General features: G+C 40.3%; 1 protein-coding gene across 5 annotated transcripts in view; it reads right to left on the bottom strand.

Annotated features, from left to right (window-relative positions):
• Nucleotides 1–20,419, bottom strand: part of Slc1a2 (solute carrier family 1 member 2) — a 111,153-nt gene that overhangs the window by 16,243 nt on the left and 74,491 nt on the right. For all 5 annotated transcript variants that reach the window (XM_090347883.1, XM_090347885.1, XM_090347882.1 and 2 more), the window contains exons 6-8: nucleotides 16,559–16,685; nucleotides 7,901–8,134; nucleotides 4,758–4,952 (exon numbers count right to left, since the gene is read on the bottom strand). In XM_090347883.1, coding sequence (XP_090204009.1) covers nucleotides 4,758–4,952; nucleotides 7,901–8,134; nucleotides 16,559–16,685 — 556 coding nt within the window. The remainder of the gene's footprint in view (nucleotides 1–4,757; nucleotides 4,953–7,900; nucleotides 8,135–16,558; nucleotides 16,686–20,419) is intronic.

Below are 20,419 nucleotides of genomic sequence, written 5' to 3'. Positions count from 1 at the left end.
AAGAAAAACTAATCATCCTCAAGCCTCCCACAGGAAACACCACTGCATTAATTTTTGCTTGCTTTCTATGCCACTGAGCACCAGTCACTTGCAGTACATTGCAACAATCTGAGGAGGTCACTGCCAATGTGAACAGGGAAAACTCAGACTAGGACATATCCAGACCCAGTGAAGTGGACACCAAAGAAAGAAATCAACAGATTTCAAGCAACCTTAAGCTTTAAGGTCCAGACATTTCTCCATGGGCTGAAAAATATATTATTCAGAAAGAGGGTGGCAAGTAAGGATAATGGAATAAAGAATAATAAAATAAAGAGAGGGTTTTTTGGGGGGAGGGGTCAATTGTGGGGTTTGAACTCTGGGCCTGGGCGTTGTCCCTGAGCTCTCCTGCTCAAGGCTAGCACCTACCACTTCAGCCACAGTGCCACTTCCAGTTTTCTAGTGGTTAATTGGAGATAAGAGTTTCACAGACTTTTCATGCCCAGGCTGGCTTTGAACCACAAACCTCAGAGCTCAGCCTCCTAAAGTAGCTAGGATAACAGGCATGAGCCAGGCACCTGCCAAAGAGAAGCATTTGCTCTCAAGTATCCCACAGTCTTCCCCCCATACCTCCAAGCAATGCCAGGGGCACACCCAGTGCCATTTTGAAGTCTATCCTTTGGAGAAAGTTAATGTTAAAGTGCTCTGTCTAGACACCTGGGGGTCTCTAGGGTCTGGAAGACAAAAATTTCTAAAAAGAAAGAAGGATAGTCTTGAAAATAGGTCCTCTCAATTTGATGTGTAGGTGCTGAGAAGAAAGGGAAGTAGTTTTCTTTGTGGTTATATCATTTCAGAGTTTCTAGAGTAAGCACTCAAGGCTTCAGAATGGAGCAAACCACTCAAAGAGTTTTAACCAAGTCTAGGCCATCAAGTTGACCAGAAATTTTCCATTGGTTGGGACCTGAATTCACCTAATTTTACCCTGAAGGAAATGTGCCCCTGGAGATTCTGTGGGGTGGGTTGTTTGTTTCACACTGCCACTTTGCCCAGGGAGAGTACTAATACCTATGGCAGATGTGATCCAGCCTTCTTCCAGAAGTGAGAAGCGGGGACAAGGTTCAAAGAACTCTATCTCCCTTGAATCCATCTGAGTTATAGCAAGTAGAAAGTGGTATGGTTTTCAGTGGAAGTTCTACAGTTGAACAATTTAGATACAATCATAGCTCTACCATTTATTAATCACATAGCTTTGGGCCATTCAACTCCTTTGTGCCTTGGTTTTCTCATTTGAAACAAACCCAAAACAACATGGCACAAAGAGGTTAGGCACTCTCAAGAGCCAAAGTGACAACTACCCATAGCAGAGACCAGACACATCACAATCCTGAGTCAGTGTAAACTGTTATTCTCATCAGGAAATCAGTTTGGGTGAGGCTGGTTTACAATGGAAATTTTCCTAAAGCCCAAAAAACTTGAAGGTGGGAATTCTAGTCTTTTCCCCAAGACAGACAAACCATTAGGGAAGAGGAACTTTCCAGGTCCCAAACGATCTTGGCCTCAGTTGTTGTATTTGTTGCTTCTGTTATGAGTCATTCACTCTTGTGAGTCTCTTTGACCTGTGGGTATGTTATCTGGCTAGATTTTGATTACATATGACAAAATTCTATAAAGAACAATTCTTAGAAGTTGGTTCCTTCACTCCAATGATGCCTTTACCCTCCTATGGGCAATGGTTCATGTGGAGGAGCCAATAACTTCTGGTCAGTCAGTGGTTTTCCTCTACCTGTGCCCTTGACCTGTTCTTCCACACCCCTGGCTCACTTCTCTAGGGCTGGTTCCTGGAGACTGGCCAGCCTCTGTGTACACAACATCAAACAGAACCTCATAGTAGCCCTGCAACGTATACATACATAGCAATTGCAACTCTAGAGTACATTCATCAAACAGAGGTTGTAAAGATTAGATAAACTAACTTGGGCAACCCTGAAGTATAATATAGAGGAAACAGTATGTAATGACTAAAAGCACAGAACCCAAATGGTCTGGGTTCAAATCTTAGTTTTATCTTGTACAAGCAGTACAATATCAAGCAAGTTATTTCATCTTTCTGTGCTTCACTTCTCCTGTCTGTACAAATCTCAATACCTACTTTCTACATCTGTGTGTATGACCACACGTTAATAGATTCTCAACAAGTTGAAGTACACATAACATTTGGAAACCTGACTTACAGGCGTTTGTCTGGATGCCTGTGCATAAACTGTTCTCTGGACTTCGGTTTCCTTATCTGTTAAACAGGCTGGTTGGACAAGACTGCCTTTGAGAAATCTAGTTGATATGATACAGGTGACAAAATAAATGTGATTATTCTTTACATTTTCATATTGTATGTTAGATCTAGTGGGTTTTATTTCTATTAGATGGCTTCGTTGCCCCTGTAAGCTCTAGTACACATGGAATAGTTCTTAAATCTTTTGTAATGTTTCTAAGAAGATAAGAGAAACTGGTAATTTATTCAAAATTTCCCTGAGCTGGTTAATTTCCTCAGAGCTAGTTAAATCAAGGCAGACTCTGAAGTAGATTGCACTGTAGTATCAGCCCATGCAACACATAGGGACATAGCAAGGGGTGATATTTCCACTATTGTTACATCACTGGTCGGTCACGAAATTTGGATTTTAAATAATCTCATTGTGCAGAGAAAGAATCTGAACACATGTAGATATCATTTCTTCAGGGAAGTTTTGTAAAGTGGGCCCCTAGCCAATGAAAAGCTCCCAGAAAATGAACTATGAAATAAGCTATGATTCTAAAACAGAGGTAGACCACATTGTCTATAGAGTTTGAGGGATGAGGAGAAAAGGATAATGTTTGACTCTGAAAACAAGAGGATTACCCCTATTCAGTGGCCAGTGTGGGGAAAACCACTATCATATCAACTTCCTATGGGCCATAGTAAAAAAGCAGGGATAATGTATACATGACTGAAATTGCTACAGAATAAAGATTTGGCTCAGGCCTCTGCTAACCATAGCCTTGGATAGACTCTTAAGTTTGTCACAGAAATGCTTTGAACCTCAGTTTACTATTCTGTAGAACAGGATGATGACTATCCCTTCGCTTCATGATTGATAAGCCTCTACACACACACACACACACACACACACACACACACACGCACACACGCACGCACGCGCACACGCACAGACACACACACATCTCACTTCAGAGGTACCATAAGGAATGGAATTATTATTATTATAGACACCAAGATATATTTCAGTATCTATTTAATCTTTTCTTAAAATTAATTACCTGTGATATGACTGTTATAGGATTTTGGAATTTTCTATTACTGTAACATTTGTCAAAGAATGTGAGCCACCTACCCCTGAATTTATTGATCTCAAGGAATCCGAGACATGGAAAAAAACATAAATTTTGGAGTATAAAGTCGTAAAGTTAAATATCTTGAAGGTCTAAGAATTAGTGGCAGATGATACAAGCCAGGTCTAAGTAATAGGATATAGAAGAATGGGAAAGTGGAAAGCCCCTTCCTTAAAAGATGCTAAAATACTAATTGTTTTTTTTACAGTGTTATTGCAAAACAAAGTAAGACTCTGAGCTGGCTTCAGCCCATAGTAAACTACCAATTTATAGGCTCAGATTCTGAATATCTTCCTCATTTACATATGAGGGAAATTGAGACACAGAAGTGGGAACAGGACACAAATAAGACCAATAGTGGGCTCGTCGATTATTTTTTGAAAGGTCGTTTTGTTCTACTTTAACTGAAATCAGAAGTTAATTGAAATTGAACTTGGGTATGAGTGGTGGCATTAAAATAATTGCAAAAAGCTTTATTTCATGCTATCAGGTCAACACAGCATGACATGAACTGAAGACTGATATTTTCAGTGATGTTATTTATAATTAAAAAAAAACTCAGAACTTGGCCTGGCTTCTAGACAGGAGCTTTAAGTCTATGGGGAAGAATTATATTTTAACCAATCTCATGGGAGGATATATGTTCTGAACTATTTTTAACGATGAATATATGTGGATTTCTTTTTTTTAGTTAAAAGAAATTCAGTAAAAGCAAAAGCATGTGACTTCTGTAATATGTATTTCATTTTGTTATCTCTCACTGGAATAATGAATGAAACATTTTTTTTTTGGTGGGTCATGACGCTTCAACTCAGCCTGGGTACTGTCCCTGAGCTCTTCAGCTCAAGGCTACCACCCTACCCTTGCGCCAAGCACCACTTCCCGTTTTCTAGAGGTTAATTGGAGATCAGAATCTCAGGGCCTTTTGTGCCCGGGCTGCCTTTGAACCTTGATCCTCAGATCTCAGCCTTCTGAGTAGCCATGATAACAGGCACCACGCCCAACTGGAGCATATTTTAAGGAAAGAGAATTTGGATGACAAGTAGTCCTGCCAGCTACGACTAGGGGTGTGGCCTTGGGCAAACCACCATGCTTCCTGAGCCTAATTTTCCTTGTCTATTAAATGGTCATAGAAATAACCACAGAATTGTTTCCAGTCAAGTAATATTCAATTTCTGGAGCAAGTTGACTTGTGCAATATAAGCAATATGGATAAACCTGAGCATGCATCTTTTTGATCAGTCTTTTCCCTGTGAAGTCTTCTCTGTTATTTCCTTCACCACATGTCTACCAAGGGAACTGAATTCTAGTACCCTGTGTCAAATGAAACTGGTGTGCAGGGGTAACAGAACAGATGGTTTCCTATACTTGGCCGCCCCATACACACTTACCTGACAGTCACAATCTGACCTCCATCCAGGACAACACCATTCATTTGTGCTATAAAGATAGCGGCTACTGCTTCATATAGGGCTGTTCCATCCATGTTAATGGTTGCCCCAACTGGGAGAACAAATCGGGTCACACGCTTATCAATCCCCAGATTTTCTTCCAGACAACGGAAGGTAACAGGCAAAGTTCCAGCACTAGAGAAGAGTGAGAGAGAGAGGAGAAAGCAAGAAGAGAGAGAGAGAGAGAGAGAGAGAGAGAGAGAGAGAGAGAGAGAGAGAGAGAAACATTACATGTCCTTTAAAAAAGCAGGAACAAAACAAAAATGTGAATGACACTGCCACATTTTTACTACTTTATTCCAATCAACAATGCAACATTAAAAAAGAAAGCAATATCTGGATCCAAATTAAAAACCACTGAGCTAGAAATTCAAATTCAATCTCATTAAGATGTTAATAGGCAGGGGAGAGAAAAGGTTTTGTTGGTCCTGGGTTTTGAGATTTAACTTATATATCAAAAGTTCCTTTCTTTTATATTGGTCTCTGTTTCCTTCTTGGATTAAATATTGAAACATATCTGATTGCTTACTGAACTACAAAAAATTGTGTCAGAAAAAAAACAGCTGTCCATGGTAAAAAATGGAATGGGGAATTTTTGAATGACCTTCTCATTTCATTATAGAGATGCTTTTTCCAACAAAATGACTACATGGATTACATCCAGCCTCTGGGAATTACCCTGAGCTGGGTCTGCTAATTTGTAGAATACTGGACAAACATATCAAGCACCCTTTGCATGAACTTAAGCTTTGTGCAATTTACATTCACTTGGGACTAGATATATCGTCCAATTTCGTAACACGGGTCCATCAGCCAACTCTAAGTCTCTACAGTGTCACAGAGCAGAAAAGCATGTGATCTACAGCTAACCAAAGGAACAATAGACAAGGATTTCACACCCACTCCTCCTATTCATGGGTTGGAAATTGAACCATATGACCTAGTCACAAAGACTAGAATCCCTGGTAAGTTTATGTGTCTTCTAAAATAGGAGACCTACAAGAATAAGGATTATTAAAGACCAGAATGTTATTCCCTTACAGACAGGGGTACACCGGAAATTGGCTGGATTTGCTTTAGAGTTGTCTATTGGCAGTTAAACTAGAAACCCCACACTTGCTATGCAAGCATTTGATCACTTGAGCCATCACTCTAGTCCTTTTTCCTTTTAGTGTTTTGCTTGTTTGTTTGTTTTCAGGCAGGATCTCATACTTTCACTCAGGCTGGCCTCAGATCATAATCCTTCTACCTTCATTCTCTTGGGTAACTGGCATTACAGACATGCACCACCATGACTGGCTCAAAGTTTCAGAAACATAGTTAGCAATGCAGAATGACCAAATAGTGTGGGTTTTTCCTATTCAAATATTAGCAAAGCAAATTGGAAAATGTCCAATGCAGATGGCATCTGGAGATATTTGATCTCATGACTTTACAGCTTGAATTCTAGTCACTTCATTCTACAGAAATCCAAACAGGCTGGACACAGACAGCAAGATATGGTCTCGTAGAGTGGGAGAAAACTATTAAGTAAGTGAAATGTAGATTTCAGGACCTACTTAGAATTAATGAACCCAGAAGCTATAAAGTTAGAGAGCACTAGGTCTGTTCCAATACCTTAGGGGAACCAAGTTGCTGTAGCAGAACATTCTTATTCTGATTATAGCTCAGGGCTCTATGGAATGCTTCCTGCAAGGTCTTGGATTGAGAAGAAAAGTATATAGAAGATGTTTCATTACTAAAACCTTACATGCCCAGGTGATATGTTAGGTGTTAGGCTTTGCACTAGGAAATGCTATTGTATCTGGCTTGCTGCCCCAGCTGTCTTAATAAGCTAGCTAGTATCCTCCTGTTCCTCTCCTTTTCCCTTACTCATTCCTGGAACTATTAAATAGATTGCAGGATGCCATATATGGCCTAATATGGCTATTCAGCTTTAGTTGGTGGCTGGGATTCTCAACTATATAGGCTCTCAGTATATTTCCAGGTATACTGGAAAATACTGGTTTATATTATCTCATTCCTTTTTCTACAACATTATTGAAGGGCCTTTAGACAATTAAAGAGACTGTCAAAAATGATTAGCAAGGTATGAAAATATTTCTTCTTTTTCTATGGGATGGGTTTTCAGGTAGGGTCTCAAAGTAACATATAAAATATATGATGTACATATACATTTACATATTAATGTCTAATATATATTATGTACATATAATATATAAATATATATTCACTTCAAACTATGACATGAGAATTTCAATGCTTCGCTGTGTTGACAAGCTGACATTATCACACTGCTTTTGGACTCTGGCTTCAAAGACCATGGCAGCATCCTCAAAAACGTTGCTAATAATAATGTCAGATACTTGAGATTCTTTTTGGCGTTTCAGATTTGTTTCAATGGCATGTACTGAAGTCAGAGACATGTACAGAAGTCTGTCCTGGGACACACTTTGCCATTTGTGCTCCTGGACACCAGCTGTGCCCATGATAAAGAGCTGGCAAATCACCTCTCATGATTTTATTCAGAAAAACACTTTCGTGGACTGTCCCTGGACTTTGCATTTTTTTTTTTTTTGCTTTGTGAACATTTTGGCAAAGAGTCATTTTGATTACTGATATTTGATTTCTGACCCATTGTTTTTTTTATGGGTCATGAGTCATTTACATCTATATGCGTATATATATACATGTATATATATATAAACATAGAGGAGGAATGGGAATATGGTAAAGGAAGTGAACTTGTTCAAAGTGCACTTGTGTGTGTGTAGAAATGTCACAATAAAACCCCATCATACTACAAATATGCATTTAAATGATTACTAAGGATATTTTAACAGTCAGCTGTGGTGGTACATGTCTGCCTTTAATTACAGCAGGAATAATGAGAATTACAGGCCAGCCTGTGCTACATGGTAAGACTCTGAATGTATATATATATGCAGGTACATATACATGTACATACATATACATATGCATCCTCATTGCAAATTGTGCTGGGAGGATTTTAAGAATCAAGCAGGAAATACAATGATTTTTTTCTTTTCTTTCTTTTTTGTTTCTTTTGGTATTTTCTATACCTGGAAGCAGTACCCAGGGCAGTGATCCAAGCTTGAAAAATGCCAGCAAAAAAGGAGAAAGGGTTCTTTCTGGTCACTACAAAGTAAATCAAAGGGAGAAAGATGCCCCCATGGATGATAAGACCCACAATCACTGTTATCATATACATCCCCAGTTGCCTAGCAACCACTTCTAAGTCCTTGATAGCAATGATCTTTCCACAAATGAGGCAGGCGATACCCAGGGGTGAATACCTGTAAAACACAAAAGAAAAGGAAAAAAAAATCATTGAAGAGATCATTATAGGATTAACAACCTAACTCTAGGCCCTCCTAAGTAGCGTACTTCAGAGAGAAACTAATTTTTTTTTTCCTGCACTCAGACTTTCGTTGGGGAAAAAAAAAGTCATGATTCAACAGAAGTTATTTTGGAGTAACTGCCTTGGCTAACGTCTGTTTTATGGATCTAGTGACGCAAGCCCCAATGAAGAGTCCAAAGGTGAACTGTTGCTAATGTGAGTTTCAGCAGAGACATACTTCACCATCTTTTAGCTTTTTTTTTCGCCAGTCCTGGGCTTGAGCTCAGGGCCTGAGCACTGTCCTTGGACTTTCTCAAAGCTAGAGCTCTACCACTTGAGCCTCAGCACCACTTCTGGCTTTTTTCTACGTATGTGGTACCAAGGAATTGAACCCGGGTCTTCATGCATGCTAGGCAAGCACTTTAACCACTAGGCCAAACTCCTGTCCCCACATCTTTTAGATTTTATCTTGCAGACAACTACCGGTTAAAAGTTGAGAGACTTGGGCTGGGAACCATGTTTGATTTCTCTGTTTTTCAGCATCTTCCTAGAAGTTTGGGGATGACATTTGGAGCTTTTAATGGAAATATATAACCTGGGTTTTGTAAATGTGTATTTGTCTCACCTTGGGAAAATAGGGAACCTTATTAGAATGAGAGAGAGAAAGGGGGAAATAGAACAAAGAGAAAGGAAGTTCGTTTTTCATAAGAAAAACATTCAAGCCAAAAAGTACATTTAGAGAAATGTGGTTTTTATGACTTCTAAGCCAGAAATTATTTTTTCCTACATTTAACAGCATGCAGGCTATCACTCCTTGTGTTCCATGGCTATGGCAAGAGACGCAATTTCAGCCTCATTTAATTGATACCACAACCCAAAAATCTAGGGATCTTTGTTCTTATTTGGAAAAGGAACACACTGTAGTTTGGAAAACTGAAATAATCAGCCCCAAAACATGAAACTAGGAAGAGAACAACCTCAGATTTGTGAAACTCCAGGATGGGGGAGGGGATCCCCAACCCATTTCTTTTTTGTGAGCAATCCTCACTCTTTGTAGATAAGCAGACACTCTACTACATGCCAGTTCAATTCACACACACTTTTCCATTTCTTTATTACTATTATTTTATGAAAAGCTTGTCAGTTATTCTGTTCCCATTTTTTAGACAACTATTTTGTTTATCCTTTGCACATTTGATAACATTGGCTATTTATTTTTAATTTTTTTCTTATCCTAGACCCGCTGTGTTGGTGTCGGCTGTAAGTCCAGGCTCCAGCCTGCAATAAAGACTTTTGTGCTCTTACGTTGGAAAAAAAATTTCCTTATCCAATGTGTTTTTGTTAGGGCACGATTAGTTTAGCCTGTGATTGTTTCTGACCGTATCTGTGGGAAATTTAATACTTTATAAAAAAATTATAAACACATTTGTGAGAAAGACAATGGAGGAAATAAAATTCCCAGCTAGGGTGCCAGGAGGGACAGGGGTTTAAGAAAGAGAGAAATTGCCTAAACAGATTTGGAGTTTGGCCATTGCTCCTGGATTGAGTCCTTTACTGGATTAAAAAAAAAAAAAGCTACACAGAGCAGAGGAGACATAAACAAGTGCAGAAGGCATGGACAGGTCCAGCCACTTCTTAGCTATGAGACTAAGCAAAGTGGCTTAGTCCCATCTTTCAGCCAAGGACATTAAGGTTTAGAGAGGCTGACTCTCACTAGGTGGCCATGGTGACTCAACAGTTGACCTAGCATACGTGTTTTGGTTTAATTTATATCCTCTCATCACACATGCTTACTGTGTCAAGTCTGAGTGAATGAAAGTTTTTAAAACATCTCACAGGCTTTCTGTTGTTGTTCAAGGCTTGCTTTCTACTACTTGAACCTTAGCTTCACTTCCAGCCTTTTGGTGGTGAGTTGAAGATAAGAGTCTGGCAGAATTTCCTGCCTGGGCTAGCTTTGAACAGTGATCCTCAGATCTAAGTCTCCTGAGTAGTTAAGATTGTAGTCATGAGCCACTGGCATCTGGCTTGGGCAGATGTTTTGTGAGCAAGGTATTCTCTCCAGAGGGACCTGATCTTAAAAGATCTGATGTATATCTGAATGAATGAGAGCATTCACATAGCCACGCAGAACTTCCTCACTTGTCCTTTCCCTGGTGTTCAGGTTGGCTACAGATGGAGCTGTGTTGCTAGACATGAGGGAGTCTGAAATCAACCTTTTGTCATATCATTGCACTCTGGTCTTTCTCTCTATTTTATATTCTCCTGCTGTACCTAGAGTCTCATAAATCAGTAGGGTACTCTCAAGGCCCAATACTTTATCAATGAAATTATGAAAACCAAAAAGCATTAATCTTCATAAACCAAGAGACTAATTCCTTTCCATGTACCAATAACCCTTTAAAAATATCCAGAAACAAAAAAAGCCCCAAACAAACAAACAAACAGAGGTGAGTTGTTTGAGCCACCATTCGATTTTCCTTCTCTTCCCTTCCCCCCACTTTTTTTCTGGGTCAAACAATTTATAAAATGAGGAGAAAATGTTTTCAAGGCTCTTTGCCAAGGAAGAGTAGCTTCAGAGAGTCCGGGGTCAAAGCCTCATGGAGGAGAGAGAGAGAGACAAGCCAGTGGGGGGGGGGGGGGAGGGAGGAGGAATGAGGGTGGTGTGAGGAGGGGACAAAAGCACTCAGCTTACTGGGGAAAACATGAGCCCCCAGTGGAAATAGACAGTTAATCCAAGGTCAGAAGGTGGTGTTAAGGATAATAGGAAATGCAGATCTTGCTAACCCAAATGCCTTGGCCTCCAGAACTAGTATGAGCATTCATTAGGACAAGCACAGACCCTTTCTGCTACAAGGCCTATGGGGACCATTACTTCATTGCATCTGGTTTTAAAACAAGTCACAATGGCTGAGCATGATTGGCCATGCCTATAACCTTAACTATTTGGGAGGCAAAAGTTGGAGGATTACAGTTTAAAGCTATATCAGGGAAAGTTACTCTAACATCGTATCTGAAAAATAAACTCTAAGCAAAAAGATTGGAAATGCGACACCAATAATACAGTGTTTATCTAGCAAACAGAAGACCCTCCGTTCATTCCCCAATGCTGTAACAGTAAATTTCTTCTCAGTCAGCTTTTAGATTACTTATCAATGAATTACCTTATTGAAAAGGAATTTCCTTAAAAAAAAAACAGGCAAATCCCATATTCTAGGGTCACTACTCCAAGTTTTTTAGATAAAGCATACACCAGGCCATTCAGAGGCTGGAACTCCACTGAGAAACCTGAAGCAAGTGATATCCAGTGATTGTTGGGCCCGATTCTAAGTGAGAAGGATCTATTGAGCTAGGAGGAGAGAAGGTCTTCCCTATTGTCCATATATGGGTTATATCCTCAGCTCTGTGAACTGTTTCCATAGTCACTGTCTATTTATCCAGAACTAGAACAGTTCAAGTCTTTTTCTTGCTAATCTAGTCTCCACACACTATGAACTCTAGCCCCTGTCAATCTAAAGGTCCCACCAAGATACCCTGCCTTCAGCTACTTTCTACTCCACAAACACAACCTACTTAGAACTCAGTCTGCCTCTTTATACTTATGGATCAATAAAATGTGATATATACATATATATCATAGAGTTTTACTCATCCAGTATAAAGACTAAGATTATGTCATCTGCAGGGAAATGTGGATGGACCTACAACAAATCATGCTACATGAGGTAAGCCAAGCTCAGAGAGGCAAACAGTACATGTTTTTGTCCTTATGGGGAAGCTAGATCTAAATATATATTGGATATGATAACCTACCTACGCAAGACTCTAGACATTTATAGACAGTCAGTTACAGGAGAATAAGCTTAGAGGAGGTTTCCAAAGGTGTAACTTCTCTGAACATTTTAAACGCTATTTATTGAAAGAGATAGTCGTGGGATTTTTACGTTTTACCTATCCTCCCTGCCCCCAGGTAATTCAGATGTTTTTGGAAACCAGTATCTGAAGGAACAAAACATCTAATCTGTAATATATGGAACTCAGGTATTACTTGGTTAGCCTTTGAAAACCATTTACCTTGGCTCCAATTAATTCCAGACCTCTGAGGTCTTACATATGAATAGCATTAGAGATTCTGAGTTTGGTACCTATGGTAGGATAGATACTTTAGAGGAGGTAAGCCAGCCGAGTTTATTAGTCCTGCCCTAAGGACATACCAGTTCTGTTGCACACATCCCAATGCTAACACTAGCATAGCAGAACTCAGAAATAGAAGATACAGTAAAGAGAGTTAAAACACATCCCAAAAGTTACCTAAAGGCACTGCCACTACTCAGGGTCCGGAAGTAATCTAACCCTTATTTTTCTTTCTCCATGTAGGCATTTCACCTACCCAGAATGCTGTTTGTTGAGGTACCACATGTAGATTAGGATAGAGTAAAAGATCAGTTCCTATAGCCTCAAGTTGTTTCCTGTTGCAAATCAATAAAACCCAACCACCAAGTGGCCTTCAGGACTCTGGGAATCCCCTCTCCTGACTACCTCCCCAACTCCACTACCTCTGTCCATTATCCACACTCTACTTCAGCTTCTGACTTCTGTTTGGAAGACTTCCCCTTGCCTCTCCTCCCTCAGGATCACTCTCCTCTCAGTTCTGCACTTCCACTTCTTCAGGTCTTTACCATCCCACCATCCCTGTCCATCCTACATTAAATCTTATTTGTGTCTTAATAGTAGTTATTATTTTCTTAACAGTGAGTAAGCCAGTTCATATGAAGCAACTGAAATAATAGTGGACATATAGCATGAATTTATGTAATTCTAAGTTAAAGCTTAATGATAATAATTATCTTCTCAAACATTGTATTTTTCTAGTATTACTATTCTTCCTACTACACAGAGAAGAATATAAAACAACTGTTTCTGCTTTGAGGGGTCAGGTATAGAGTGGTTGGCTGTTTTATCCAGAGCCTTCTCACATACATCCTTATTAAAAGATGTTGCAGCTCAAGTGTCCGAGGAACGAATGGAACATATCTTAGGTCACACAATGCCCTCCTGACCATTTGCCTAGATGAGGTAACTAAATAGCTGTCAGAATCAGTCCTTAGGACTCATTCCTGCCTCTCAACAGCTCTTCCTCTCCCTGGATTATAATAAATGTTCAAGGGTTTGGGTTTCAAAGAATGGGAGAGTCTTACTGCACACCACCCTTTATCCCTGGGGAGAGGAGAGATCACAGTTCAATCCTACTGCCTCATTGGATTTCCTAGAAGATTTCCCTTTCTACAAGACCTCCATAGAAATGATGCCAGTATGAAGGCAGGAATGGATTTGCCTGTATATCCCATGCTATTGGCATCATACTAAAAAATATGAACTGTATCTTTAGAGCAAGGATGGACTTTCTGCTACAAATGCTAGGAAGCAGGCAGATCCTGATGCTTAAGCAAGAAGCCTATTCTGCTTTATGTATTATTAGTAATTAAACTCCCAGAGGGATAGGAAGGACTGCTATGGACGGAGCAAAAGAAGCTCAGAGACAATGTCCATGCCTTGAGTTCAAGCCTCAGGACTGACCCATCCACAAAATGTACAAGATAGCAATGTTTTTGAAGAAGCCAGGTGTGGTTCATGACATTGTGAAGGATATCTTTTTTTTTTTTGCCAGTCCTGGTCTTGAACTCAGGGCCTGAGCGCTGTCCTTGGACTTTTTTCAAAGCTAGAGCTCTACCACTTGAGCCACGGCACCACTTCCAGCTTTTTTCTATGTATGTGGTACCGAGGAATTGAACCTGGGCCTTTGTGCATGCTAGGGAAGCACTCTACTACTAGGCCAAACTCCCAGCCCAAGGATATCTTTTTGATCTGAAACTTTGTAGCCCTCAGTCAACCCTATGTCTATTCTGAAAATGTTCATAACAAGTGACTACAAACACACCACTATATCTGGTTCTGAGGAGTTAAAAATAGGACAAGAACAGACTGTTGCCTATTTAAGTTGGGGATGGGAAGTAAGGAAAAAAAGAGGAGAAAAGGAAGCTAGAAAGAAGATGCCCATAGAAAAGTGAGAGAAGGTCACAGGAGAGTTGTGGAAGAAAGAATACAGAGCAATTGGGAATATGTGGCCCACATTTTCTGTGGAAAAGAGAATGCAGACAATGCCTGGTCTAATAATGGTCTTATTTTGTCTAAGCAGGACCAATCCGGTGATCTGAAACAAACATCTGAAAAGCTTCCTGAAATGATGCAGCTAAGATTTCAGAATCACAGACCACAACTGCACTTGCAGTGAAACCCACCTACTTGGGTATCGATGATTTTGATTGATGTCATTATGAACCCTAGCTTATGCTCTCCCTCATGATATAATTTTGGCCAAGTTAATTTACCTCAGTGAGCCTTTGTTGCTTTTTCTGCAAAATGGAAACAATAATGCTAACTGTTGAGGGTTGTTGAGATGATTACATTTAGTAGATGAAAAGTTTCTACCATTGCTCAGGATGGTAAACTGAAATCAATTCATGATAGGTTTTATTGGAAGAATGATTGTGATAATAGTAAATGAACCAAGATTTAGTATAGCCTTTAGGCTTCCATGTTTTGTAAAACTAGAGGGCGAGTCTGACCACCTACACTTCCTTTTATATGACTTTTCTTTTCAAATCAGTATACATTAGTTGCACAATGGGGTGATCCACCATGACCTCATACAATATATATCGTAGGTGCTAATCAACCTCATCCCTTTTAACCCTCATATGATCTCTGAAACTTCATTTTGTTTCTGCTTTTATGAGCTGATTATTACTTCTTTTCTTCCCTGTACAAGCCATGAGTGACCCAAGCCTAAGACATTATTTTGGACATCAGACAGTTGGAACAGTCATTCCTAGGTTAGTCCATGTCCTTGGTGTGTTGCCTTCAGTTCGTTGCCTCTAATAACAATGCCAGAATTATTGTTTCATTTCTAATATTTTCTCTGATCTTTCCAAATATTGGGACAGGCAAAGATTTTATATGAAAAGCCAAACAGCACATGTTGAAGGTTGAAGATCTCAACAATCCCAGTGGCAACTATTTGACTCTGCCATTATTAACAAGAAAGTAGCCACAGGCAGTAGGCCAAAACAAATACGTAGGTGCTACCCATTTCCAGTGAAACTTTACATATAGGTACTGGGTGTACATTTTGCATGATTTCACACATCAGAATACTATTCTTCTTTGAATTTGTCCTTAGCCAATCACAGAAAGTATAGGAAGTCAGTCTGAAGTCCATAATTCCTGTGCTGAAATCCAACTCTCCCACTGCCAAGTGGGATGGTAGAAGGATGTGGGTCTTCCTTCAGAGGTCACTAGGGCATAAGAATGAAGTCCTGATGTTCCTTCCATAATTCATGTGTTGGAACTTGACATCCTATGTAGTAGCATTGGCAGATGGCCCTTAGGAGGTAAGCCCTCAAGAGTAAATTAGTGTCTGTTTATTATATGTTGTCAACAGGCACAGAAAAGAGATATCTCTGAGAAAAATCTCTCCAGACACCAGATCTGGACTTGTTGGTCTCCAGAACTGTGATCAATACATTTCTATTGGTCAGTCTTATCCAGTCTAATGTAATTTCTTTTTGTTTGTTTGTTTTGTGCCAGTCCGGAGGCTTGAACTCAGGGTCTGGGCATGGTCCCGGAGCTCTTTGCTTAAAGCCTCTACTTGACCCACAGTTCTAGTTCCACATGTTTGGGTGGTTAATAGGAGATAAAAGTCTTAGGGACTTTACTGGCTGATTTGGCTTTGAACCATGCTTCTCAGATCTCAGCATGCATAGTAGCTAGATTTACAGCCATGAGCCACCAGCTCCTGAACAGTCTGAGGTGTTTTGTTACAGTAGCTGGAAAAGACTGAAAAAGTGCCCTTGTAAAAAGGACTCCTGAGAGCTTACTTGCTCTTACTTCACCAGATGAGGATATAGTGAAAGGCTTGTCTCTACAACCTATAAGAAGACCCTCAGCAGAACCTGACTATAGTAACAACTTGATCTCAGACTTTCAACCTATGAGTAAGAAATTTCTGTTGTGTACAAGCCACCATGTTTATAATACTTTATTATAACAGCCTGGAATTAAGGCAGACATGTTAAGCAATAAAATGAATTCTCAACACATAAGGCAAGGAAAACAGATGATGCATCGATTTGCTCAGCAGTCAACATATCTAGAGGAAGCTCAAAGAAAGAGATTCCATCTCTATCTCAACATCTTTGCAAAGGGCCATCCAATCAGTACACATACAGGCTTTCATGCTAGAAGGCTCCAGCATCCTCTAGACCCAAGCATCCCAAGATCTCCTCATGCCCCAGAACAATGACATAAGAATAAGTGAACTTACCACATGATCATGATCACTAACTTCATTACAATCTCATTCAAAATGTTGAAGAACTCCACCATCAGTTTTGCCTGCTCACCCATCTTTCCCATGGCAATGCCAAAAGCAATGAAAAACCCGATCAGACCTGTTGGGTGAATCACATCACGCAAAAGGACCAATTAAACCAGGCAAGGGGGCTCGTGCCTGTAATTCTAAGTATTCAGAAAACCGAGATTTCAGAATCATTGTTCAAAGCCAGCCTGGGCAGAAAAGTCTGTAAAACTCTTATCTCCAATTAACCATCAAGAAGCCAGAAGTGGAGCTATGGCTCAAGTGGTACAGCACTAGCTTTGAGCAAACATTCTAAGGGATAGTGCCCAGGCTCTGAGTTTGAGCTCTAGTCCTGGTATACATACACACACACACACACACACACACACACACACACACATGTTTGAATGCTTTTCTTTTTAACCTATTTCTTTTTTTTTTAGGATAAGAAATACAGAACATAGATTCCATTACCAAATGTTGCCAGTTCTTAGCTCCTTGGCTCCTCCTTCACTTGAATGACACATCTCTACACCAGTCTCTTGAATCAACTCTAACCCAAGGCAGGAAGGATCAGAGGAACTCAGTCCCAATTCTCTTGATATTGGTGTCAAGAAACCCTAGGCCCTGAGTTAAATCTAACATTCTTATTTCTGTGTTAGCTTTTGGTTCACCAGCTGTGTCTGAGATCTTGGAGATCTGCTCAATACTTTAGTTCCAAGTCTAGGTCTGACTTTTCTCTCCCCAGAAAGTTGCCTTGCTATCATGCCAGTTTGTCATTTCCACCTTCTCCTCAGTATCTCACCTCAACCCACCTACAGACTGGGGTATACTGTGTGGCTAACAGATATCTCATGTATTTCCTGGGGTGTCTGGATTTTTCACTGCCATCACAGTGCTCGCCAGTGCCTGACCCCTTAGTCCCAGCCTGTGGAACCTAATTCTGACTACTTACAAGGATTATAAAGCAATGTTGCTCTGTCCTTAGCTACAGGACTTGGCCTGTCCACTGTTTTTTTTCTCTCCCTCTGAAGTAGGAGATATCTTCTCATTCTTCCCTCCATCCTTTTTCACATACCCACCATGTCTTAGTTGGCAATTTCTAGTCCTTCTCTATTGTATTTATTTTGTAGATTGTATCCAGTTATGTCAGGAGTCTTAACCTCTATTGGGTAAATTATAGCACAGCTGTTTGATTCTTTCAGAGGGGAATTTTTTTCTATCTGAAATGCTGGCTTTTACCTTTATCTAGTCATCAAAACCACTGCCCTCTCCACACAAACCACCTATTGACCCAGATTAACCATTCTCTGCAGGAACCTTTCTCTTTAGCCATTCATCTCTTGCACACAGGAATGCTAATAGACTTGGTATGTAATATCTCTTCTTTTCACTATTGGCCAGAAGGCTTTGACTAATGTCTTCACAAGTGAGTTATTGGTCCAAGAAAGATGAGCACTTAATGAAGATCCAATCTAGGATGGAATGGACTAGTTCTGCAGTAATGTATAAAATAAATTTCAAGCTATTCCCCTTTCTTGAGCCCAAGGAGTGTACTTTGTTTTGAAATGTGGTGAGAAATAATCCATCTGTGAGTACTTTTGCTGTGCCAATGATACTTAGTTAAAACCATTTGAGGAGAAAATGTACCAAGTTTTAAGGTCCCAAAGAACTGGGATGGAAACCTTGTCTTCGGGTTAACGCATATTAGCCATATTCATGAGTATAGAAGAGGAGAAAAGAAGAAGAAGAAGGAGGAGGAGGAGGAGGAGGAGGAGGAGGAAGAGGAGGAGGAGGAGGAGAAGAAGAAGAAGAAGAAGAAGAAGAAGAAGAAGAAGAAGAAGAAGAAGAAGAAGAAAGGAGTAGTTGAAGTTAAGCACTTGGGAGGCTAGAATTGATTGTGGAGGCTCTTTTGGATCTGCGGAGACAAACAGGCTCTTTAATAAGCAGAAGGCAGAGTCAGGGTTGCATCTGTATTTTTTACAGCGCTAATCATCAGGAATTTCCAAAGACAAGAAAGACAGGAGAAAAAAAAACCCACATAAAGCAAAACAAAAAGAATCACTATCCTCACTCCCTTGGAAGATCATGGAAAGAACCATGTTTCAGCCATGATTAGTAAATGTGAAGTTTCTCAACCATGGAACTTCCTTTGCACAGCTTTGAACTGTACTTGGATGGAAACCGGCATTGATGCCTGCCATTTCTCTTCGTGAACACTGCCTAATGGGAATGGCCTTCTGGAATGGGGAGGAGGAGGCTTTGTTTCTCTTGAACAAAGCTCTCTGAGACTTGGTCAGTGGGGTGGAAAACACAATAAGGGTGGTAAATCTCCCCAACACTGCCATCAGTCATGTGACTTTTTTCTGGAATCCACCAAGCCTCTAGGAACATCCAAGAATGTCTACACAATTCAACCCAATGTATTGGCCCTCAGCCTGTTCCACAGTGGGGATAAAGAGGGTAACGACCCAAAGAAGCAGGAAGAAAGTCAAGAGGGTCCTGAAAGGGTTATAGATATATGGGCAACTGGACTGAAGTGCTCCTCCTGAGCTGAGTGGAGGCTAAGACTGTATTTAAAATTTCCTTTTCAGAGGAGCTCTTCCACTCCTCCCAGATTGTCAACAATGTTTATTGATCCTCTATTACCTGAGAACCCAGTGAGCTTATCTCCTCTCTCATTCTCTCCTACCTGAATGCTCCCTGTCAGGGCAAACCAAACAAGATCCACTTCTGTTCATCCATGTCCTGTTCCCTCTCCCTCTTCCCCTACCATCTGGATGGGTAGGGAATAGGACCACTAAATTCAGAAGTACCAAAACCAAACAGGATGCCGATTACACTCTGAATTTCAGATACCCAGTGAATCACTATCCCAGTATTCATATATATCCAGTATAATCTTTGTACATTGAAATACCCACTTCTCTAAAATTCAAATTTAACTTGGACACCCAGTATTATATCTGATAACCAAACTAAGGAAACAAAGCCATTTTGATGCCTTCAGTGACAGGACAACTGAGAGGACTTGTTTCTCAACAGCTCTTACTAGAGCCCTTAGAAATCTTCCTTGGAAGACCCTGCTTAGAAAACAAGATTCCTGAGAGAACAAGGGAAGGGGTGACACTTTCCAAAAAGAAATGGACTCATTACCTGACTTAAGTAACTGTAGCCCCTCTCTACATTACCTTTTTAATAATAATTTAAAGAAAAAAGATTTTAACAAAAGAAATCCAGATTCCCCATTTTTGCTATCTTGTGGATAAATGGTCCCTTCACCTTGTCTTGCGGTGTCATTCTAAAAGTGGTAGGGGTCATAGAGGAGAGTAGATTCATCATAAAGTAGGTAAGTAGGGTGTAAACTGAACAAATTGTAGCCACTCACATAGGGAAAGGGTATTTTCTGATGAAATTCTTCTGCTTCCCACCACCAGTTTTGGGTATGCCAACCCTGGAATTTGAACTCAGGACCTGAACACTGTCTCACCAGCTCCTTTTGCTGAAGGCTAATGCTCTACCATTTGAACCATAGTCCCACTTCTGGCTTTTTGGTGAGTAATTGAAAGTAAGAGTCTCATAGACTTTCCTGCCCAGACTGGCTTCAAACCAGGATCCTTGGATAGATCTCAGCCTCCTAAGTACCCCACTTGGGGCACCTGACCTTCCTGCCCACTTCTAACCATAAACACAGCACATCTGAATGAGCTCATGGCAGGCATCATTCTGTTCTGTATGCCCCATCTCCACATAACAGTCTACCAAACAGACTAAAGCTCAGAAGTGGAGCAATTTGCCCAACGTCTGATGGGAGGGGTCCCCTAAAGT

The sequence above is a fragment of the Megascapheus bottae genome, chromosome 16 (genome assembly GCF_031878675.1).
Source record: "Megascapheus bottae isolate mThoBot1 chromosome 16, mThoBot2.hap1, whole genome shotgun sequence".
Classification (NCBI taxonomy): Eukaryota; Metazoa; Chordata; class Mammalia; order Rodentia; family Geomyidae; genus Megascapheus; species Megascapheus bottae.
The sequence above is the reverse complement of the archived record's forward strand: the minus strand, read 5'-3'. Positions and strand labels throughout refer to the sequence as shown.